The sequence below is a fragment of the Dendropsophus ebraccatus genome, chromosome 6 (genome assembly GCF_027789765.1).
Source record: "Dendropsophus ebraccatus isolate aDenEbr1 chromosome 6, aDenEbr1.pat, whole genome shotgun sequence".
Taxonomy (NCBI): domain Eukaryota; kingdom Metazoa; phylum Chordata; class Amphibia; order Anura; family Hylidae; genus Dendropsophus; species Dendropsophus ebraccatus.
In genome coordinates this window covers 12255829-12280957 of record NC_091459.1, presented here as the reverse complement: position 1 = coordinate 12280957, position 25129 = coordinate 12255829, and the positions used below count along the sequence as shown (strand labels likewise).

At 43.3% G+C, this 25129-nt stretch overlaps 1 protein-coding gene across 3 annotated transcripts in view; it reads left to right on the top strand.

The window, feature by feature from the left end:
- MCPH1 (microcephalin 1) overlaps positions 1-25129 on the top strand; it is a 207842-nt gene that overhangs the window by 62648 nt on the left and 120065 nt on the right. For all 3 annotated transcript variants that reach the window (XM_069973445.1, XM_069973444.1, XM_069973443.1), the window contains exon 10: positions 16892-16929. In XM_069973445.1, coding sequence (XP_069829546.1) covers positions 16892-16929 — 38 coding nt within the window. The remainder of the gene's footprint in view (positions 1-16891; positions 16930-25129) is intronic.

Below are 25129 nucleotides of genomic sequence, written 5' to 3'. Positions count from 1 at the left end.
AGGCTGGCTAAAAATGGGGTGGAGGAAGTAGCGGTGAGGTGTGCCGAGATGCAGAACAAACGCCAAGCCACTACTTCTCTTCGACACTTGGTTAGAGTGTGTTTGTAAAAAATCTACTACACAGAGGCTTTGTAGACCGGGACCATGCACACAGGGGGACACACACCTATACTACGTTGTCAGCACTTCGGGTCCGGTCCGGGTGCTGACAGATTCCCTTTAAGGGTGCCTTCACACCTACCGTATCGCAGTAGAAAATCCGCTGTGGATCCGCAGCGAATCCGCAGCAGATTTAACTAAATGAATGAACACAGCATTAAATTCGCACTGTCAAATCCGCTGCGGATCCGCAGCAGATTTGTAAGTGCGGATTTAATGCTGTGTTCATTCATTTAGTTAAATCCGCTGCAGATCTGCTGCGGATCCGCAGCGGATTTTCTACTGCGATACAGTAGGTGTGAAGGCACCCTAAGTGAGCCTTGATGAAGCCTATCTGGATTAGGCTGCTAATGGTGTTTATCACAGCTATCACCCGTGAAGACAATACAGGACATTTTTCATTCTGTACATTTATTAATGTTTGTTTCCATTGACGTTCTATATTGTTTAGACTGCATTGTGTTTAAAGAGGATGTACCATCAGTTACATCCTCTTTAACATGACCCATGGATAGAACGACACCGTCACTGGGAAGCTGGTGCCGCGGTCCGTTTTTTGACCCACGGCCTGGTTCCCGTGTACGGCGCCGTTCTATCTACGGGTAGCAGGGTGGGGCTGAAGAACAGGAGGCGGACCGGCCCGCCCCCAGTGAGAGGAATTCTAATGAAGCCGCGTCATAGAGGGGAGGGAATTCCCTCACACTGGGGGCGGGCTGGTCCGCCTCCTGTGCTTCAGCCCCAGCCCATTACTTGTGGATAGAACGGCGCCGTACGCTGCAACCGGTCCGTTTTTTAACCGCGGCCCCATGACGGCGCCGTTCTATCTGTGGGTCATATTAAAGAGGATGTAACTGATTGTACATCCTCTTTAAAGGTGTCTATACTGATTTTTTTTTTTTTTTTTTTTACCTAATATATCTTTATAGTAATCTGAGCTGTATTGTTCTGATCCAGAGCTCCTCATACATATAGATACAGCGGCTGACATGCTCTTCTCCAGCGGTCATTTAAAGGGGCTGGCCACTTCATTCGGGTTTACTAAAAGCTGTATTAGTTTAAATAATAGGTCACTTACTCATCGACCTTTATTATACTACTGTCCCTTTACTTGTATAGTCACATGGTCTTTCCATGCTTGTCCAGGCTTAGTAAAACATGGCTGCTTTCTTCCAGAAACAGCACCACTCTTGTCCTCAGTTTAGGTGTTTCCTTGCAGCTCAGTTTCATTGAAGGGAATTGAGCTAAATTGTAATACCACACATAACCTGAGGACAGGGGTGGTGTCTTTTCTAATCTTAGATAACCCCTTTAAGGGGGCAGAAGTATTAACCCCTTCAGGACTAGGCTAATTTTCGTGTTTTTTTTTTTGTATTTTCGTTTTTTGCTCCTCGTGTTTAGGCCATAGCTCTTGCATATGAGGCCCTATTTTTTGCGTTACTAGTTGTACTTTACAATGGCGGACCTAATTTTTCCATACAATATGCTGTGAAACCAGAAAAAAATATTTGTTCAGTGAAATTGTAAAAAAAAAGTGGAAAAAAAGGATATTTTTTTTTTTTCATTTTGGCGGGTTTTGTGTTTAAGCTATTCGTTATATAGTAAAACTGACATGTTATGTATGTTCCTCAAGTCGGCACGATTAGAACGATATGTAATTTATATAACCTTTATTTTAAAAAATTAAAACCCTTTTAAAAAACACTAAATGTGTTTAAAATTGCTCTATTCCCAGGCTTATAACTAGAGATGAGCGAACCTCAAGCATGCTCAAGTCGATCCGAACCCGAACTTTCGGCATTTGATTAGCGGTGGCTGCTGAACTTGGATAAAGCCCTAAGGCTATGTGGAAAACATGGATATAGTCATTGGCTGTATCCATGTTTTCCAGACAACCTTAGAGCTTTATCCAAGTTCAGCAGCCCCAGCTAATCAAATGCCGATCGTTCGGGTTCGCATCGACTCTAACCCAAACCCGGTTCGCTCATCTCTACTTATAACGCTTTTATCCTTTGGTCTATGGGGCTGTGTGAGGTGTCATTTTTTAACCAATGATCTGGTTCTATCGATACCTTGCTTGTGTATATGCGACTTTTTGATCACTTTTTATTATAATTTTTCTGGTTTTGATGTGGCAAGAAATCCGCAATTATCCGCGATAATTACAATTACGCACGCGGCAATACCAAATATGTTTGTTTATTTATTTCTATTTATAAAATGGGAAAAGAGGGGTAAATCAAACTTTTATTAGGAGAGGGCATTTTTTTTATTAAAGGGAACCTGTCACCCCCCGTGCCGGGGTGACAGGCTCCCGACCCCCCGTTAGAGACCCCTATACTTACCTCATCCCGCCGGGTCCCGCTTCTGGATTCGGTCGGGTCCCGGAGATCTCAGCCGCTGCAGCCCGGCGCGCGCGCTGACAGATGAGTCCAACGCTCATAGAGAATGACGGAGCGCTGGACTCTCCTGTCATTCTCTATGGGTGTTGGACTCATCTCTCAGCGCGCGCGCCGGGCTGCAGCGGCTGAGATCTCCGGGACCCGACCGGATCCAGAAGCGGGACCCGGCGGGATGAGGTAAGTATAGGGGTCTCTAACGGGGGGTCGGGAGCCTGTCACCCCGGTACGGGGGGTGACAGGTTCCCTTTAATAAAAACAGGTTCTTTTTCACTGTATACTTTAACTTTTAGTTCCCCTTGGGGACTTTTATTATTACTGTAGTGATCTCCCATAGATCATAGATTTTATACAGCAATGATCGATTAGATCATTGCTGTATTACTCTGGTCTGCAGCAGACCTACCGATTGCTAAGCCGGGATCAGCGTCAGTGTGATCACGGGAGGGATCACATCGCGGGGGGGAGATCCCCCCACTAGACACCAGGGAGAGGGGCACTTTATACAATTTAATGCAGCTGTCTGTTTTAAATCTAAAATTAGCCGGCGCAGTCTGAGGGGCTACAGATAGCACCCGGCATCACGGTGGTTCAGAACCGTCCCTCCCACAACAGGATGTACAGTTACGTTCTGATGCGTGAAGGGGTTAAGGATTTCACTCTGTATTGTCTATAGGAAAGAAGGGAAAAAGAGGACAAGATTGAAGCTAAATAAGGTTTAACCCCCTCCCACCGCTGCACTGTAAATTAACATTGCTGCAGCCTATGCCTGAGAAGCTGCGTCTGTGTTTTCCGTGACGGCTATTAGTGATAGCCGGGGACCCTCTGCAACTGTGCTGAGAGTTAACCCTATAGATACTGCAGTCAGCATGACCGCAGCATCCATAGGGCTCCAGGCAGAGAATTCTCCCTCTACAGAGGGAAAATTCTGTGCCGGTGTCCATCGAGGCTCTGCAAAGTGATCGCAGAGCCCTGATGGTAGCCATGGAAACCGGAACCCTCAGGCAGGGGAGGGAAGGAAGGCAGGGCACGTGGCCATGCGCTCTGCCCCCTTCCCTCTCTCCCCTGCCGCTGTCACCAGATTGTGACAGCGGCAGGGGACAAAGGAGTGGGGGCAGACATAGGGACATCAGCTTATGGGATCATTGTGATCCCATAAGCTGATGGCCAAAAACAACCTGGGCATTGATGCATCAATGACTCCAGGTTGTGAAAGGGTTAAGAGGGAAGCATTTTTAATTGGGAAAAAAAAAACTGAACTCAAGAACATAGGGGAAACAGAATTCATTTGGGGGAAAGATCAGAAGCAATGTGAGAAAATATTGGGTTGGGCTGGTTTCTGCCCCGGGTGCAGGGGTGACAGGTTCCCTTTAATAAGGTCCTGTTAAAATAAATAAACTAAACTATTGCCAGTAGAAGTAGTTCCATACTTTACACCCGGTGGGTTTGCTCATTGGTCAGAAGTTGAAACTGAAGGTTTTTAGCGAATGATTGGAGAAGCGCTGGTTAATAATCCCAGCTCCCACCGCTGTCTCTTCTCTCGGGCTCTTCAGGTCGGTTGTGAAAGAGCTTTCTCAGATTTTTCATAACTGCGGCACACGCTGTGCCGGCCATTGTCAGACATCAGGTTCTCTCGATACAAGAATGGGTTCACAATGTGAACAATATCAAGTGCATGGAGGAATTAATGTCATTGGATAACTATAGACAAGAACAGGGAAGGTTTTTGAGCTGACACACTGCGTCTCAGCAATGTTACCCAGCTTCTTTATCCTGCGGTTTCTTTCATGTACTATGCATTACTCCCATCATGCTGTTTTCCTATTATAGGCTGCTGTGCTGAGGATCAGTATGCCTGGCTGGGACGCCTGGCACCTTCCTTACACATGCCTTCCAATGCGCTGGGTATTTCTGCATTTCTTTTGAAGTTAATTTCATTGTCTGCTTGTAATTAGATTCAGTTTTTTTTTTCCTAAGGAAAACATGATCTTGTCGCAGATCATCCCGGGATGTTCCGCGCCGTACCCCGACTGATATTCACAGCGGGACTTTAATATTTCAGGCCGTTAGCGCTGATACATTTAATTAGTAAAATGTTTTAGACGAAGAGACATAGCTAGAAACTTATCTCATGCTGTTCGCTATCTATTTTCCCAACCAGGCTTTGGCTGGAGGCGAGTATTCCATTATCGTCTTTTTCGTAAGATACAGTGGCAGGTGAAGCCTAGAACTGCAAAAAAACTAAAAATATATATATATATATATGTCTCGGTCTACGGCTACACCAAAAGTTAATTTCTTAAATAAAGGTCATTAAAGCCCTTTTTTAAAGGGAACCAATCGTGATGATTTAGAGTTCTGAGTTAGAATAATGATGTTATGACGCATGCTGCAGCGTTTTTTTATCATGTAGACTGCTTGTTTGCCGCTGTTACCGTCTATCCTGAAATGATCTTTTATACCTACCTACAATCATGCATCTCTCCCTCAACTAGTCATGTGTGTGCCGTCCCTCCCTTAACTAGTCTCAGCTCCCGAGCTGTAATCCCGCCTTTCGGAGCATGATTGACAGGTCACAAGACTGCTACATCATTCAGAGGTGGGTTTACAGTGCGGAGGGAAATGATTACAACCCTGGAGCCATGACTAGTTGAGGGGGAGACGCCACCTATGACTAGTTAGCGGTAATTTGCATTATAAAACTAAATATAACTAAAACTACTAGAGATGAGCGAACCGGGTTCGAGTCGATCTGAACCCGAACGATCGGTATTTCATTAGCTGTCGCTGCTGAACTTGGATAAAGCTATAAGGTTGTCTGGAAAACATGGATACAGCCAATGACTATATCCATGTTTTCCACATAGCCCTAGGGCTTTATCCAACTTCAGCAGGCACCGCTAATCAAATGCCGAAAATTCGGGTTCGGATCGACTCGAGCATGCTCCAGGTTTGCTCATCTCTAAAAACTACATTTTCTGAGACAGCATCAACCAAGCTGTTTACGTGGTAGGAAGCACTGCAGCATGCTTCATAACATCATTATTCTAACTCAGAACCCTAAATCATCATTGGTTCCCTTCAAGTGGCCAGTGACTTGGCTTCTGTGTCACGTCTGACGCAAAGCATGGACAGGTCAGCCTGGTCCTGGCCGAAATTCCCCTCCGTAAGACACAATTAAAGTGTAGCTGTCATTTCAAACAACTTTACAGAAATCAATAGTACTGATGATTATAAGAAACTCTGTAATAGGTGTTATTCGGCAAAAGACCCTCCTATACTGACAATGCCCGCTCCCCATTTGCTGTGTTCATTAAAACTTATAGAGGGAGGAGTGACCAAGGGGGATGAGTGAGCAGGGAGAGGAGAGAAATAGCTCCTGCAGTTTGCAGTATAGGAGCCAGCACAGCACAGCACAGCACAACAGCCTGCAATGTTACCTCACCAAGGTCCCATACCAGCACTGAGCAGTCTGACCTATAAATCCAGCGTTTTCTGTGTTCACACAGTCTCCAAACTGCAGGTTTGATTCTCTCCTCTTCCTGCTCACTCATCCCCCCTCGGCCCCTCCCCCCTCCATAGGTTATAATGGACACTAGGTCAGTCTCCAGGTTTTTGTGGGTCCTTGGGCAAGAGAACCTCAGCGGGCCCCTCATCCATCCACTATGCATAATTACATGAACACTAGAGATGAGCGAACCAGACGGATTTCTGGTTCGTATGAATTAGAAATCCTGGCGGCTGACTCCCGCTGTCTGCCGGCTCCGTGCAGCGGGTGGATACATCGTAAGGAACGCCTGGAAGACTGGGATACAGCCATTGGCGGGAGTCAGCCGCCAAGATTTCTGATTCATACGAACCAGAAATCCGGCTGGTTCGCTCATCTCTATTGAACACCACTAGCATACACAAACACACACTACTGACACACACACTTCACTGACACAGACACTTAATGTCATACACATCACTGACTGACACACACACCCTCCTAACCTGAATAGGGACATGTAATACTTAACTACTGACATTTCAGGGATCAAATATCACACATTTTTTTTATCAGACGTAGTGAGAAGTCAGTTGTCAATACTCAGGTATCAGAGTCAGGTGTCAGACTTGTAAAAATGATTCTTGACTCTGATTTGTGATTATGTCCTAATATCGACACTGAAAGGGAAAAACTCCAGTAGGATAACCATCTCCATATCTTCCTTCCTACCTGCAATAGAAATTGGCAGACTGATCCATACCTCTGTCCTTTTATCCACTGTTAATATTCACTGATGTGTATCTTTCTGCATCTGCAGTAATATTAATTCACTAAGGTATCAGTATTTTTTTATTTTTATATCCGCAAATCTCTTATAGAGAAAAATCCTTTTCTTACATAAAAGATAAAAATACACATGGGGGAGATTTATCAAACATGGTGTTAAGTGAAACAACTGGCTCAGTTGCCCCTAGCAACCAATCAGATTCCACCTTTCATTTTCCAAAGAGCCTGTGAGGAATGAGAAGTGGAATCTGATTGGTTGCTAGGGGCAACTGAGCCAGTTTCACTTTACACCATGTTTGATAACTCTCCCCCATAGTTTTGTATAGTTATACCCATAGTGATCCACGTTATATAATTGACCTGCAAGGTGGAAAAACACCTTGGCCTTTGGCACCTATAGAAGGATCTTTTTCTGCATCTTTCTCTTTTGGGCCAGGAAAATTGTAATACTGGCATGGAAATCAACTGAGGCCCCCCTTACTCTAATAGTGGAAAACACTTGTTAATAGTTAGATCCCCCTCTATAAATCCCTATACAGTGGTACCTTGGTTTAAGAGTAACTTGGATTGAGAGAGTTTTGCAAGAAGAGCTCACAGTTTTTCAAAATTGTAACTTGGTTTAAGAATATTGCTTTGGTGTAAGAGCTCCCTGTACTGGGTGGGAGGGGGAGTGGGGAAGGGGCATGGTCTGCATAGCCTGGTCTACAGCACTGAACTCTGACCCAGGAACTCTCCCTCACCTTCCAAATTATAGCAGATTCACCTCAGGCTGGGGCTTGTATCAGGGGACAGGACTGTGGAGGTAATCTCTTCATAGCTGTAACCTCTCCCCCCGGACAGAGTCATCTGCCCTGCTCATTCCTTCATACTCTCTACAGTCTCTGTCAGCCCTTGTGTTTCCCATCCTCTCCATCCCAGCTATAATCTGACTACACTTACACTCAGCCACTCACACTGCTGAAAAGTTCTTGTCACTGTCCTCCTGCACAGCTCTGTGACTCTCACTTCCTGATTGGTCCATGATGAACACATACGCCATCCCCATTGCTGTCATGTGACCACACAGACCTCTGACAGCAGCCCTGCTTCTCTATTCTAGCCTGTTGTACTACACTACTGCAGCTGCTGTAATGTGGCTGCACTTACACTTAGCTATTCACACTGCTGTATAGAGAAGTTTCTGTCACTGTCCTCCTGCACAGCTTTTTGATTCTCACTTCCTGATTGGTCAATGCTGAACACCCCCCCCCTTCACCATTGTGGTCCTCTCACAGACCTCTCACAGCAGCCCTGCTTTTCTATTCTAGCCCGTTGTACTATGCTACTGCATTGTAAGTATCTGCAGTTCCATCCTCTATCTACAAACTGCGCTGTTTTTTCATTCTTATGCAGTTACTATACATTATACTCCACATGCTGATTGCTATACTGTACAGTAACTTATAATATAAGCTATCCCGCTTTCTAAATGTTTCTTTCATTTGTTTTACATGTTATTCAGAATAACAAATCTATTTTTAGTGCGTGGAACCAATTTTATGCATTACAGTGATTCCTTATGGGAAAATTTGCTTTGGTTAAGGAGTGGATTTGGATTACAAGAGCGGTCCCGGAAACGAATTATGCTCGTAATCCAAGGCACCACTATATATGCAAAGACATTACCCCATTGCTTCTGCTTCTGCAGAGACTAATTGAGTACAGCATATCTCATGTCTGTGGGAGGGAGGCCTGGGGTCGGTTGTGTTTGCTTGAGTGAGGGAATGGTTGGTCAGCCAGAAGGTTTGCTATTAAACTTCTAATGTTTTTGTGTAGGTTATTGCCAGTGTTGTCAACTTTGCTATGTACTTGCCCTTTGTTGGTAGTATCCGCTGTACTATTGTACCCTCCCGTATACCGCCTTTTTTGTTTTGCCTTTTGTTATCAATTTGACGTTCGATGTTTGAGCAACAGAATTATTGTTTGTTGTTCAAATGTTTTTGCAAAAAATAAAAACAACGTTAGGCTGGGTTCACACTACGTATATTTCAGTCAGTATATTTCAGTCAGTATTGCAACCAAAACCAGGAGTGGATTAAAAACACAGAAAGGATCTGTTCACACAATGGTGAAATTGAGTGGATGGCCGCCATATAACAGTAAATAACGGCCATTATTTCAATATAACGGCCGTTGTTTTAAAATAACAGCAAATATTTGCCATTAAATGGCGGCCATCCATTCAATTTCAACATTGTGTGAACAGATCCTTTCTGTGTTTTTAATCCACTCCTGGTTTTGGTTGCAATACTGACTGAAACATACGTAGTGTGAACCCAGCCTTAAAGAGAACCAATCACCTAAAATTAACTGTCCCTATAATAAAAGTTTCTCTCTCCCTAAGTCTATTCCTGAAGATACAGACTGCATTTACAGTCTGTATCTTATACTGTACCCAATCCTGTATAGTAGTAAAAGTATTGCTGGGCGCCGCCATCTTGATGACGTCACTTGCGTTCCAGCAGTGGAACGCAACTGACGTCATGAAGATGGCGGTGCCCGGGAATACTGCACCGCTATACAGGATTAGGTAAAGTATAAGATACAGACTGCAAAGGCAGTCTGTATCTCCATAAGGTCTACTTATAAAGATACAGACTGCCTGTGCAGTCTGTATCTTATACTTTACCTAATCCTATGTAGCAGTGTAGTGAGCCGGGCGCCATCTTGATGACTGGAACGCACCGCTGGAACGCAAATGACGTCATCAAGATGGCGCCCGGCATTACTGCACCGCTACAAAGGAGTAGGTAAAGTATAAGATACAGACTGCAAAGGCAGTCTGTATCTTTATAAGTAGACCTTATGGAGATACAGACTGCCTTTGCAGTCTGTATCTTATACTTTACCTACTCCTATGTAGCGGTGCAGTAATGCCGGGCGCCATCTTGATGACGTCATTTGCGTTCCAGCGGTGCGTTCCAGTCATCAAGATGGCGCCCGGCTTACTACACTGCTACATAGGATTAGGTAAAGTATAAGATACAGACTGCAAATGCAGTCTGTATCTTCATGAGAAAACTAATAGGTTTAATTAGGACAGATATACACAGCGATCTCGCGCTGTATAGCGCGAGATCGCTGTGTATTTACAGAGCGGCGGGCAAAGGCTCATGGGAGCTCTTCCTGCCGCTCTGCATGCCGGGAGCTTCCTGTCACGCGCCGGCTCTTTTGAAAAGAGCCGGCGCGTGACAGTGAAGAGAGACATGAATAAATTAAAAACGCGGACAGAAAATTCCTTAATTCTATTTACAAATATTAATAAAAAAGTAATTTAAATAGAATTAAGGAATAAAAAATAAAAAAAATCTTCCGTGATTGGTTCTCTTTAAAGAGGAAAAAAAAAAAAAAGATCCATTCAGGTTCTGTATGGACATATAGGACAGCTGTATCAGTGGATGCCACCGTATACGCCAGTACATGAAGTATTCAGCACCACGGCTAATAAACCTTCATTTTCGGTCTCTTCATAACAACATCTGAAATTGTTCTACCTGAGAGCGATGCACTGGAAAGTTTTTACAAGCCTTCCGCCAGTGAAACATTAATAAGTATATTTGAAGATTCTGTTTGAGGTTCCAGCTATCAGCAAGTGATTCATCTGGAGCTTCTGAGAAAGGAATTGAAATCAAATTGTTGATTCTCAAGTGTTTTAATGGCCTAGATTCCGAGTCTTCTAAAATCTTCAATTAAGGCTGATAGATCTTTTTTTCTTTTTTTTTTTTTCTCTGCAGCTAACAATAACTACCTGCTAGCATTACCTAGCTCTCACCACTAGGTTGTGCTCTTGTCTTTGTAATACACCGTTCATGGGCTCAATAAGTTGATCTTGCCGCTCTGCCAACCGGATTCATAAATATATTTTTCACTATGTCATAGCCTCAAAAATATATAGTATTAAATCTTGTAGTTATAATTGATTTTGTATCTGAAAATAAAGGGATAGAATGCCCACACTTTGTTGGATGGCCGGCCAGCTTTTTTTTACTTTGTAACAAATATAGAGAGAGAACAAAAAACTATGTTTAATAGTTGAACATCCTGACTTTACTAGACTTATTGATTGGTTCAAAGAGTCACTGTCGTGTAAAAGTCACCTAAAAAGCAATAAGGTCGGCACCACTGCACGTCCACACAATATTTTATTTAGCCAAAGTATCCAAAATTAATAAGAGAAGCAGACAAAAGGAGACAAGCCTCCTAACAAGGCCATAACAGGGTTAAAAGCATAAATCAATACCCCGCTTGTGTCCATGACTGGATACACTAACAACCGGCCCCTAAACACAACATGGATGAAGAGTAATAAAAGAAAAAAAAGTACAGTAGAGGAAAATGATGTAGTATTAATAACAACACCAAAAAAACAATGAGAAAAAATACAATGAAAAAATTTCATCATGTGTGAAGGATGGGGGGGGGCAGGTAGGGGATTGGTTTAAAGATTCGCTTTCATGAAAAATAACTTTTGACATGTCATCAGGCATGGTTGTCTCTTACCCTCCTCCTCAGCGCCGTTCTGGAGCTGTTAGTCGTATTCCCCATGGTCCAGTGAGACTGTTAGGTGCACGGAAAGAAAAAGATTTTTGCTGGACATCCCCTTTAATTCTCTTCTGTGGATCACTACAAGCACCACAATACCAGAGTTTAAGCGGGTTCCACTGTGTTTTTGCAATTCGTTTTTTTAATCCATCTTATGCAGGGGTGTTAAGAGCTAGGCCCACCCCCATGGTGCCGATCCGGGTCAGCTGGCCATTCATTATCATTAGAAAGGGGAGGAACGACACTATGGGGCGGACAGTCCTAACTGCCCCCTAGTGCTCATAAAGGGAACTAATCACCCCAATCGGGCTGATATGGTTCTCTGGAGCAATGTATGAAGCTCCTGCAGCAGCTGCGGCACATACTGGCCGCGGCTGCAGCAGGAGCTTTCTACTGGGGAAAAATTACTTTTATTCCCCCGACTCGTGACAGACATCGACGGGGAAGTAGTCATCTACGCGGCTCCCCGTCTGTGTCTAGTCACCGCGCTCTGTCTGTCAGCGCGCTCGGAGAGGATGAATGACGGGCAGAGAGGCCTGTTACTTGCCTCTCTTCCTGTCAATCATCCAGCGGAGCGAGTTGATTTTTTTAACCTTCTGATAGGTTAACCAATCACTAAAAAAAAAATACCTGTAATGCTAAGGAAATGTGCTGACACATCAACCAGCGCACTTACTCTTATAAAGTCCTACCGCAACTAGTCATCTGGGCGTTTGCCAAGTAGTCGCAGGCCCTGGGCGTGTCAGTGCTGTAATCACGCTGGGATAGGATGCTGGAAAAGGCTATTGCGATGGAAGGCCCGCCTCATACTTGAGTGACGTACTTGAGATACAGAGACTTGTATCACGCCTTTTTTTTTGTAAAAAACTGAACTCAAGAACAAGAGGACACAGTGAGATGTTAGTTATGGGAAAGATCTGAAGCAAAGTGAGAAAATAGAGCTATACTGAAAGAGTTGTAGATGCTTGGAACAAACTTCCAGCAGAGGTGGTTGGTAAATTTACAATAATCGAAAGTAAATCTGCCTGGTATATACATCTATCTATCCTAAGATAATAAGAAGGAAAATACTAAAAGAGCAGACTAGATGGACCCGGTGGTCTTTTTCTGCGGACAATCTTCTATGTTTCTACCCCCAGAGGTCGTCTTAGAAAATATATGTCATACTGAGTTTAATTTACAAACCCCCCAAAAATATATCATTGTAAATCACTGCATAAGAAAAACTTTCACAATAACAAAAAATAATCTCTTAAACAAGCCTAAACCTCAGGGTCAATAGGACCCAATTACAGTCGGAAAATGAGCCAAGCTGCATACTCTCTATATACACAAGCGGTAATTTAGCTGAGTACAGAGAAATCATGGCAAATAGGAATGTTTCGCTCTTCTGGTAAGAGTAATACTTGGCAGAAAGACGAGATGCAAAACAGAGCCAGAGTCAATCCATCATCAATTTAGAGATCTGTTCTCACAAACGCGTGATCCTGCACTGTAGTGTGTGACTTCTGACAGACCGGATTGAAAAATTACATGTTAGCCACCGAGAAGACCTTGGAAAAAAAATTCTTTATCTCTCGACTGAAGTTGTCATTCACAAAAAATTAGTTTTGGCTTTGAGACTCTTGGCTCGCACCCACTTAGCAAAAAGCGGACCACTAAGAGATCATGAACTCCTGCTAAGAATCAACTGATGGGGGGCAACAATGACTGACTGAACGCACCGGAGGGACAATGTACAAAGGAGGGGATAGGCCTAAAATTACATTGCTAAATCACTTGGTTCTTTTTAGGAAATTGGTCTGCTCAAGCATAGTAAAAAAAAATAAAAAAATTCTGTGCTATTTTTTTTTTTTAACCGATTGTTTGTGACATAATAACAAAGTTGTTGTTTTTTTTAATGTACTCTTTTACCATAACATTACTGTGGCAAACATTACCCGTTACCTTCTCAATCAATGAAACTGATTGGTTCCACAACCCAAAAATGTGATTTATTTTTTTTAATTCTAAATAACATGTAAAACTAATGAAACAAACATTTAGAAACAGCTGAATCTGTGATATTATAAGTTACTGTAGAGTATAGCAATCAGCATGTGGTGTATAATGTATAGCAACTGCATAAACCTGATAACACAGCAGCAGTTTGTAGATACAGGATGGAGCTGCAGATCCCCATATTGCAGTAGTGTAGTACAACAGGCTAGAATAGAGAAGCAGGGCTGCTGTCAGAGGTCTGTGTGGTCACATGACAGCAATGGGGATGGCGTATGTGTTCATCATGGACCAATCAGGAAGTGAGAGTCACAGAGCTGTGCAGGAGGACAGTGACAAAAACTTTTCAGCAGTGTGAGTGGCTGAGTGTAAGTGCAGGCAGATTATAGCTAGAATGGAAAGGATGGGAAACACAAGGGCTGACAGAGACTGCAGGGAGTATGAAGGAATGAGCAGGGCAGATGACTCTGACCGGGGAGAGAGGGGTTATGAAGAGATTACCTCCACAGTCCTGTCCCCTGATGCAACCTGGGTCTGCTATGATTTGGAAGGTGAGGGAGACTTCCTGGGTCAGAGTTCAGTACTGTAGACCCCGCTATGCAGACCATGCCCCTCCCCCACTCCCCCTCCCACCCAGTACAGGGAGCTCTTACACCAAAGCAATGCTCTTAAACCTCTTAAATACAATATTGAAAAACTGTGAGCTCCTCTTGAAAAACGCTCTTTATCCAAGTTACTCTTAAACCAAGGTACCACTGTATATGTTACTTACTTCTTACCACCTGTCTGAACATAAAAGTACTCCTATAAGCCATGTATTAATTATAATTACACCCAAATTATTTCCCATTATAAATAACTAAACTGTAAATAAGTATTCAGAAAAGTGCCGGCTGGTTTAGTGTTAAATCATGACAAATAACACAGGTGACGGACGGCCAAGGATAGACCGTCATTTGCCGGATATCATACGCCGTGATCAGAAGGGCTTTCTTTTTGTCTGTGTGCCTGAGAGAGCTCCATTAAAGATGTGATCAAACTCCCAATCTTCTCTCTACTCACATAAAAGGGGCTTTTGATAGGGAGGCCTGGGATTTTACTAAATGTGAAAAAAAGGGAGGAAAGTTAAAACTTAACTTTTTTATTCCAACTAGATTGAAAACAAGGGCACAAGAATGTGTCCCTTACCAACTGACAAGAATGGACACACTGATCAAAAAATACTAAATGATATATCAAATCCTCCAATTTAAAGGGAATCTGTCACAAGTTTTATGCCACCTTAAATGAGGGCAGCATTAACTAGTGACAGAAATGCTGAACAGATCAGTGTGTTACTTCCATCATTCTGTTTAGCTGTTCTCCTAATATGCAGGAGAATAGAATTCTTGCCACACCCCTCCCCTCGCCCTCCAGCTGCTGATTGACAGTTGACTCCCTATACACAGCATGAGTAGATAACTGCCAATCAGCAGCGGTTGGGCGGAGTTTTCTGCTTTTCATGAATACTGACCTGATATCCCGCTACCGTCCCTCACGCAACCTCCAATCCTCCAGTGACCTCCTTTTGTGCTCTCCCCTTGTTTGTACCTCACACAAGCCAGGGTGGGAGAAAAACGCTTGTTTTAAATTTAGGGCGTCTGTCTACAGCTAATATAGCTCTATGTATGTTATGGGGGTTAGTTAGTACCACTGACCAGCAGACAAAAGAATTCAATACTATATAAAAGAATAGGCCGATAGCCTTTGGTGATTTTAAACAGCATGGCTTAATAAAGATATAAGGGGAGATTTATCGAACATGGTGTAAATTGATCCTGGCTCAGTTGCCCCTAGCAACCAATCAGATTCCACCTTTCATTCCTCACAGACTCTTTGGAAAATGGAAGGTGGAATCTGATTGGTTGCTAGGGGCAACTGAGCCAGTTTCACTTTACACCATGTTTGATAAATCTCCCCCATAATTTTTAAGAATTACTTAGGTAGAAGAAAAAAAGTCATTTGAGACTTTACAATCTCTCCTTTCTACTAACTAGTTAAAGGGGATGTCTGGGACTTTACAATAAACTGGCATTGTATTGACATCCGTGGGTGTTGTATGTTCTATATACACTTTTATTATTTATTTTCAGCTCCTCTTGTGTTCTTACTTTCAGTCACATAACCACGTGTCATGTCACGTTCAATATCTGTTTCCTGTTCCCTTAAAAAAAAAAAAATCATATAACCCTCCTTTTCCTATTTTCCAAATAAAAACAAACAAAAAAAAAAAAACCCCAAAGAAACATATTTGGTATTGCCGCATGTGGAATCACCCGAACTCACACATTGCTGATCTCACGCGGTGATTGGTAAAAGGGCATAACGCCAAAGTGACAAAATTGCTGATTTTTTATCATATCCTATCCCAGAAAAAATTGAATAAAAAGTGATAAAAAAGTCACATATACACAAGCAAGATACCGATAAAAGTACAGATCATGGCCGATAGATGACCTCTCACACAGCATCATAGATTAAGGCTGGGTTCACACTACGTATATTTCAGTCAGTATATTTCAGTCAGTATAGCAACCAAAACCAGGAGTTGATTAAAAACACAGAAAGGATCTGTTCACACAATGTTGAAATTGAGTGGATGGCCGCCATATAATGGCAAATATTTGCTGTTACTTTAAAACAACGGCTGTTATATTGAAATAATGGCCGTTATTTACTGTTATATGGCGGCCATCCACTCAATTTCAACACTGTGTGAACAGAGCCTTTCTGTGTTTTTAATCCACTCCTGGTTTTGGTTGCAATATAAGGACCACAATACTGACTGAAATATACGTGGTGTGAACCCAGCCTAAAGGATAAAAGCCTTAGAAGGATGGTAATAGAGCAATTGAAATTAATTTTTGTTTTAAATTTTTTCTAAGCAGTCAAAAAAAAATTATACAAGTTGCATATCATTGTATTTATAGTGACTTAAGGAACATAGATATCATGTCCGTTTTACAACAATGTAAGGATTTTTTTTTAAAAAAATTCACCGCATGTTTTTATTTTTATTTTTGGATTTCTCTGCACATTTCATGGAAAAATGATTAGTTTTGCAAAAATAACTTAATGGGTTTGTAGGTAAAAAAAAAAAAATGCAAGCGTTATGGTTTTTTAAAAACAAAAGTGCACCACGAAAATTGTCTGTGACATGAAGGGGTTAGGGCATGGGTCTCCAAACTGCGGCCCTCCAGCTGTTGAAATACATTTCCCATCATGCCTGGACAGCCAAATCCAAAGCTTTAGCTGTCCGGACATGATGGGAATTGTGGTTTTGCAACAGCCAGAGGACTGCAGTTTGGAGAGCCATGGGTTAGGGAGTGACCTTTTTATAGATTGTTCTTTAAATAATTAATGCTTTTACTTGACTTGTATTTTATTAACTATAATACGTTTAAAATCATGTTTATTATTTTGTGTTTTGTTTTTTTAGGTTGCAAGATCACTGGTTATGACTAGCATGTCCACTGAGTAAGTTTTCCCCACTTCAACCTTGTTTTGTTTTTTGCTTGATGTGCATCAGTGAGGGTCCATTTACACAGAAGGATTATCTGCCAAAGATTTGAAGCCAAAGCCAGGAATGGATTTGAAAAGAGGAGAAATCTCAGGCTTTCCTTTATGACCTGATCTCTGTTTATAGTCTGTTCCTGGTTAGGCTTCAAATCTTTGGCAGATAATCTTTCTTGCTTGACGCCAAAACATCCAGATCCCACTGAGACCAGGAACTGAAACGGATGAGAGCGGACCCCAGCACTGGAGCCAGGGAGGTAAGTCTATGATGTTTTGTTCATTCACCTCCTCCCCAGCAGTTTTGAAAAAAAAAAAAGTCTGAGCCCGGACTTCTCCTTTCAGTCTATAGAGAATTAGAGATCTCTTCATTTCTTCCACTTACACCATTATTTTTCCTAAAGTATTTAATCTGTGCGATTAAATGTTGACAAGTCCAAACGGCGGCCCATTATGACCTGCTAATATTGTGTCTAAAACAGATAGGTAAGCATGACATGTCCATAAGAATTCACAGTACTTAGAGGGGCCTAGGTCTTTATTTTGGTTTGATTTGTATAGAACGTTAGCAGTAAATAACCGTATAGTTAAAGCAGTATGGGTGCTCGCCGCTCGTTTACTGGGCCTATTCCACGGCCCGATGGTCGTTGAGCGAGGGCTGCAGGGACATCGTTACCGATGTCCTTGCAGCATACATTACCTAGCCAGGCTTCTCCTCCGCTCTGTCTTCCTCCCCTGGTCCCGCGCGCTCTAGCTTCAGAACGGCCTGTCAGCTGACAGGCCATTCAGCCATTCACAGGCTGCGGCGGTCCCTGCCTGTGATTGGCTGAGCACTCCGTGACAGGTCATTCTGACGCTAGAGCGCGCGGGACCCGGGGAGGAAGACAGAGCGGAGGAGAAGCCCTGCAGGTAATGTATTGTGCTTCTCAAATCGTCGGTCGCCCGCCGCGCAATACTATTCCACCGTAGCGATGCGCGGTTGGGGAACGATGATTTTAGGTCTGGCCCTAAGTAAACGATCAGCCGATGACACGATCATCGGCTGATCGTTCTCTCTATTCCACCGAGCGATAATCGGCCGAATCGGACCGATTCGGCCGATTATCGTTCCTGTGAAATAGGGCTTTAAAGCTGGTCTCACACTACGTTTTTTTCAGCCGTTTTTGCTGAAAACGGATGCATTTATGTGCATCCGTTTTCCCTTTGTCTTTTAATTATATATATATATATAAAAAGATTAAAATGCATCAGTTTTTTTTTTACGTACACAAAAATACGGTCAGCTAAGTTTTTGTGTACGTTAAAAAAAAAGGATGTGTTTTAATCCTTTTTTTTCTTTTTTTTTTGATAGAGGTCAGTGGGGAAAAAAACGGATCAAAAAGGATGCACACAAATGCATCAATTTTTCCATCCGTTTTTGTTTTTTTTGCAAGAAAATGCATTAAAAAAATGGATGGAAAAAACATGTGAACCCAGCCCAACATAAAAAGCACATTTAGATGGAACTTACTGTCTTGAATTTTCACACTCTCACCTGGAAGGCGTGCGATTTTACACCAGTCTGAGCAGACTGAAGTGGATGGACAGCGCCCTTTAATTATTTGTTTTTTTTCTTACTCTCGTCCCTTAGGGCCCTATTCCACGGGACGATTATCGTTCACATAATCGTTAACGATAAACGATCCAAACAACCGCTATTGCGAAAGACCTGAAATCGTTTATCCATTTACATGGCACGATAATCGTTACTTAGGATCGTTCTTGTGGTCGTCTTGTCGTCGCTATTGCGTTCGTCACTACTGCGAACGACCAAATTACTTCTTATTCAATGCGAACGAGCAACGACAAAAATAGGTCCAGGTCTTACTAAACGATCAACGATTTCTCGTTCGATCGTTAACTGCTAAACGAACAATTATTGTTTAGATTCAAGCGATTTAACGATAATCTGAACGATAATCGTCCCGTGGAATAGGGCCCTTACCTTTTCATAGTAATTGTTTTATGCCCAGATTGTCATGCAGTGTTTGATTTATTGTAGTAGTAATCCCTGGTGTAATGAGGCTGATATTGTTATTAATGGGGTAGAACATTGGTGGGTTGTACAGACTTCAGCTGTGTCCTACATGTAATTTATTGGCACGGGGTCGGGTTAGTGTGTGGTATAAGGGACATTCTCACACAAGTAAACACTAAGCAGTCTTTATGATTGGGATTTCTGAAATACTGACCTCCGGGGTAACCAAGAAAGGTTGGTGTTGATGTCAAAAGAAATGAGCCGTGACTTAAAGGAAATACTTTCACTGGCGAATACAACACACCCCTATCTTCAGCTGGTTTATCTCCCAAATCTGTTGAGACTCCTGCTTTGCTAAGATACTTTTAGGTCTGTTTCGGCATGTCTCTGTTAGATGATAGTGCTCTGCCAAGCGTTATGTAGATGATGAAAACAAAATGTATTGTACTGTACAGACCATACAGCAATGGCATCCATCGTGGACTTGTAGCACTAACATGGGTTCATGTGTGTATTGCCATATTGGTATTTTGGTATTCAGACAGGACCCGTTCTAGAGGTTGTGCTGTCATAGTATCTGTCACTGTGTTTCCATAAAAATAAGACCTACTCCTAAAATAAGACACCCCAACTTGCCTAAAGTAAGGCATCTCCCTAAAAATAAGGCACTCCCACCCTAAAGTAAGGCCGCCTTCAGTTCCCTGCTAATCACCTCGTGGACCTTCACAGCCAGCGCCGCAGGCATACTGGCCCCCATGTCTTGCCGTACGTCCAGACACACGCGGTAGGTCACATGATGCATGTCTTGCTGCTGGTCACACTGAGGATGTTTGTGAGTATTCCGGGGAAGGGGGGGATATCCCCCAAAATATTACAAATTTTCTAATAGGATATTCCAGTTCAAAGCTTTTTTTTTTTTTTTTTTTATACCTGAACTTATTTTGGGCCTTCATAACCAAACAAAACTTTGTCTGCATTCGCTCATTTCGGGAAGTTGTCCGTGATCATGAACAATTTTATAGCCATTTGCTTTCTATTGGGCTATTCACATGGTCTGTTTTTTTTCACTGATCCGCAATCTGTTCCGTTGAAAGATAAGAAATGTCGTAACTCTGACGAGATCACGGCAAAGATTCCCCCATAGAAGTCTGAGAGATCCATGTTTTCTCAATGATTGCAACGGATCTGCCATTCAATCCATGAAAAACACGGATAATTTAAATTAAATTAAAAAGCTTTAAACAAATCCTTGAAAAATATGGACCCAGATGCAAAACTGATGTTTTTCACTGATCACGGAGGTACATAGCGGACTTCATCCACTAAACGTGTGAATGTATCCTTCATCTTCTGTATTATTATTATTTTTTCTTAATAAAGAAGAAAGGACAATGAACTCTATCGCATACACACAATATGTATAGTACTAAATCAAATGTTTATGTTCTGCTGTGTTTCCACATATGTCTTTGGAATGTGTTTTGAACACTCTTAAAACCATGGCCCCTTCTTTCTCCCCAATGGTCATGTGATGTTGTCCGGATTATGGTTGAACGTGGGCATGGTTTCTGTCACGTTTAAAAAGTGTTCAGTACTCACAGCCTAACAAAATAAAACCGCTAAAAAGCTCTCCAGAGAGCCCAACAAAACATTAGGGAGGGAAAAAAATTATACTGTATTCCCCACGATCCACATGCTACACAGAATGGACCGACCTAAACATCATATAGGGCCTGGACTATCGGGACAGGGATATAATATTACCGCTATATAAAGCTTTGGTGCAGCCTGATCTGGAGTATGGTCTTTAGTTCTGAGCCCCAATTCATAGAAAGGATGTCCTAGAGCTGGAGAGGGTACAAACTAAACTAATAAGGGGAATGGAGCATCTTAGTTGTGAGGAAAGGTTAAAGAATTAAATTTGTTTAGTCGAAGAGATGTATAAGGGGAGATATGATTGATTAATTTATTTATATATATATAAATGGCCCCTACAAGAAATATGGGGAAAAGATGTCCCAGGTAAAACCCCCTCAAAGCACAAGGGGGCACTGCCTCTGCCTGGAGAGACAAGGGAGCACTGCCTCCGCCTGGAGAGACAAGGGGGCACTGCCTCCGCCTGGAGAGACAAGGGGGCACTGCCTCCGCCTGGAGAGACAAGGGGGCACTGCCTCCGCCTGGAGAGACAAGGGGGCACTGCCTCCGCCTGGAGAGACAAGGGGGCACTGCCTCCGCCTGGAGAGACAAGGGGGCACTGCCTCCGCCTGGAGAGACAAGGGGGCACTGCCTCCGCCTGGAGAGACAAGGGGGCACTGCCTCCGCCTGGAGAGACAAGGGGGCACTGCCTCCGCCTGGAGAGACAAGGGGGCACTGCCTCCGCCTGGAGAGACAAGGGGGCACTGCCTCCGCCTGGAGAGACAAGGGGGCACTGCCTCCGCCTGGAGAGACAAGGGGGCACTGCCTCCGCCTGGAGAGACAAGGGGGCACTGCCTCCGCCTGGAGAGACAAGGGGGCACTGCCTCCGCCTGGAGAGACAAGGGGGCACTGCCTCCGCCTGGAGAGACAAGGGGGCACTGCCTCCGCCTGGAGAGACAAGGGGGCACTGCCTCCGCCTGGAGAGACAAGGGGGCACTGCCTCCACCTGGAGAGACAAGGGGGCACTGCCTCCGCCTGGAGAGACAAGGGGGCACTGCCTCCGCCTGGAGAGACAAGGGGGCACTGCCTACGCCTGGAGAGACAAGGGGGCACTGCCTCCGCCTGGAGAGACAAGGGGGCACTGCCTAGAGAGACAAGGGGGCACTGGCTCCGCCTGGAGAGACAAGGGGGCACTGCCTCCGCCTGGAGAGACAAGGGGCCACTGCCTCCACCTGGAGAAAAAGAGACTGAATCTCCGGAGGCGAAAAGCTTTCTTTACCATGACAAAAGTGAATCTGTGGAAGAGTCTACCACAGGATCTGGTGACAGCAAAAACAATGAAGGTTTCACCACAGGCTTCATCCATCCCCTCCTTGGTTTTTAACCGTCCTACCGTAACAACACTTTTAAGTACACGGGTAACAGATTTACAAACATACATTGACAAACTGATTTGTAAGTTCAGCCTCTTGTCCATGGTGACCACTCCTCATTAAGTTGTAGAGCTGGTCCTTGTGCCGGCAGCCCGTTAATTAAAGGGGTAGTGCGGTGCCCCCCCCCCCCCCCCCCCCAAAAAAAAAAAAAAAAACATAGACATGCACAGAAAATATACTTACCATACCACTGGTGACGAAACGGCATTCGAATTTCTGGCTGTCCGTGTCAACGCCATCCTCGGCCGCCGTCCTCACTTCCGGGTCCAGGTGCAGTGATTGGGAGAGTAAAAACTGCTGGTGCACTCCGGCCGCACTCTCTATTGTGTGCAATGGTAAATTGGGATGCGCCCGCATCCCAATTCAATAGAAATTAAATTTATCTGGCCGGTACTGCAGTACTGGAGAGACAAGGGGCACTGCCTCCGCCTGGAGAGACGAGGGGGCACCGCCCCAGTATCCTCTATAAAGTTGTCAAATTGATGGTCTATGGGCTTTATACAGTATCGGTCATTGTAGACAGATCCATCAGATCACTTTTCAAGGTTTCTGTTAACAGCTCCTATACTTTATACAATGTCTTACTGTCATTAGTTATATTTGTAGGTGGTACGCAGGCGGTTGGGGATAGGGTTGTATTAATTTTGATATACCAGGATAGGCCGGTTGCAGTGTGCAACACAGAGATAAGAAAAAAATATACCATATTTTTCACATAAAAGAAAAGAGTAAGTAACTTAAACTTGCCCAAATGCAATAATACAATGGGCAAATTTGTCAAATAATCATCGGTTGAGTGCAGTGTATTTGAGTAAACTAAGAGCCCTTAAGCTAGGCCATTGTTAATGAGCAATATATGACCCTCTTAAAGGTTACCTCTTATATAATAAATCATAATAGGAGCAAATTTAAAATGTTTATACTACAGCTGATGTTTCAGTATACAATGTCTGCAAGGACTTGCTGTCTATTCACAAACTAGATTTCTGCAAGGATCCACGTCCCTATAACGTGGATCTTCCAAGGGTTGGAGTCTTCTTCTTTTGCAATATGGCAATTTATATAGTTTTCTGTTCTACGTAATTAGTTATCTGCTGTTTCTACGGTATAGTAAAGTAGCAATGTCAGGAGGTGTGGGTATCCTTTTTACCCACTTAGCCTTTTCCTTTTGCTGACAAGGATTTTCCCTAGACAGCTTTTTTTTTTAATGAAAATACTTTACCTTAGATTTTTTTATTTCTGGGAAACAAAGTAGCTTATGTTAAAATGGTTGATGACCCTAGTTGTTAAATATTACAGTGTCCCAATTTTAATGTTCAAATTGCAGGAGTGGTCGTTAAAATTAATATGACCCTACTGGTAAATGTCTGGCTTATATTCACAAAGCACTTTTAATTTAGTTAAAAAAAAGAAAAGGAAAGTCAGCTGGCTATAAGACTAAGGCTACATTCACACGTTCCGTATGTGTTATAGGGCTGTGATCACTATTCTGTATAGAATAGGTCTGTGCGTTGCGGATACCCTATGGCTACCTTTGCATGCACTTCTGTAGACTGTCCGTAGCTACGGGTACACAGCTATGAACAGCCTACGGAACTTGTAAGTTTAGCCTTAAAGGGGTATTTTGGAGACCAAAACATATTTCTCAGTCCATTAACCATAGCTAAATCCCTTTTATTAAAGAGGTATTCCAGGAAAAAGCAACCTTTCCCCCATCGCTCCATTGGAATGAATAGAGCCATGGGTCACGTGCTCTACCCGTGGCTCTTTTCAGAATACATTAGTCGGGGGCCTGATGCGGAGATCGGTTTGAGGTACAGAGGTCGGACCCCCTGCAATCTCCTACTTTTCCTGGAATCTCCCTTTAAAGGAGAAGTCTTGCCACAAGAAAAAAAAAAAAAGTAAAAAAAAAAGACGGAGGGACCATAACAAACTATCCAGACTCACTTTTCCCTGTGCCTCTCCAACGCTGGATCGCCACTCCGAGACCCCCACGGGCTCCGGGATCTCCTTTAGAGCCGACATCAAGATCCGGTTGATGGACAGCCGGCTCAGCTAGTTAGTGACTTGGGTGGGACGCTGCTCTAGTCACTGATTAGCTGAGTGGGCTGTCTGTCAGTTGGGACAGGCATTTTCCCCCGATGCCTTTATACGAGGGTCCTGGAGCCTGTGAGATGGCACATCGCGGTCACGGGAAGAGGTAAGCAATGCTTCATTGTTATATTCTCCCCTGCCCCTTTCACATTATGAAAATGGACGGACTTCTCCTTTAATATACTGAAATTTATTTATATATCTACGCCCTTTCTTAATCAGCCCACTTGCCCCTCCCCCACGGATGTTCTGTATGTCTACTTTTTCTGTATGACTGTCGACTAGAGATGATCAAACAGGCCCGAGGTTCAGGTTCGTACGAACCCAAAACATCGGCATTTGACTCCCGCTGCAGGACTCAAATGCCGATGGTTCGGGTTCGTACGAACCTGAACCTCGGCCCTGTTCGATCATCTCTATTGTCGACTATTCAGTCCTGCAGAGTCGTCTCACTTCCCCTCCCATCAGGTAAATGGGCCGCACCATCCTCCTACTTGCTGGGGTTGGGTTTATGACGTGTAACACCTAAAGCGGAACTAATGTTGGCTACATATTACTCTATAGAGTAGAGTGATAACCTGTACTACCTCTTTAAGCAAATGTGAAGGGGCAAAATTTCTGCTCACATAATTGCCAAGTTCCACTCCAAACAATCCTCATGTGAGTCCCAGCATGGTGCATATTAATAAGGTATATAATGATATATGGTGGTGTCTCTAAATATGTGTAATAACCTCTAAATAAAATTCTGTTGTATAAATGTTACATAAGAGCAAAGCATTCTCGTGTTCACTTTGCACTTCACATGTTTATTATCACGCGGCATTCACACCATTTTTAGATAAGATATAGAAAAATCATGATGGTAAGGCTAGGTTCACACTGCGTTTTCAGCATCCGTTTAACGCATCCGTTTTTTGCAAAAAACGCATGAAAAACGGATTGCAAAAAACGGATTCATTTGTTTGCATCCGTTTTTCCATTG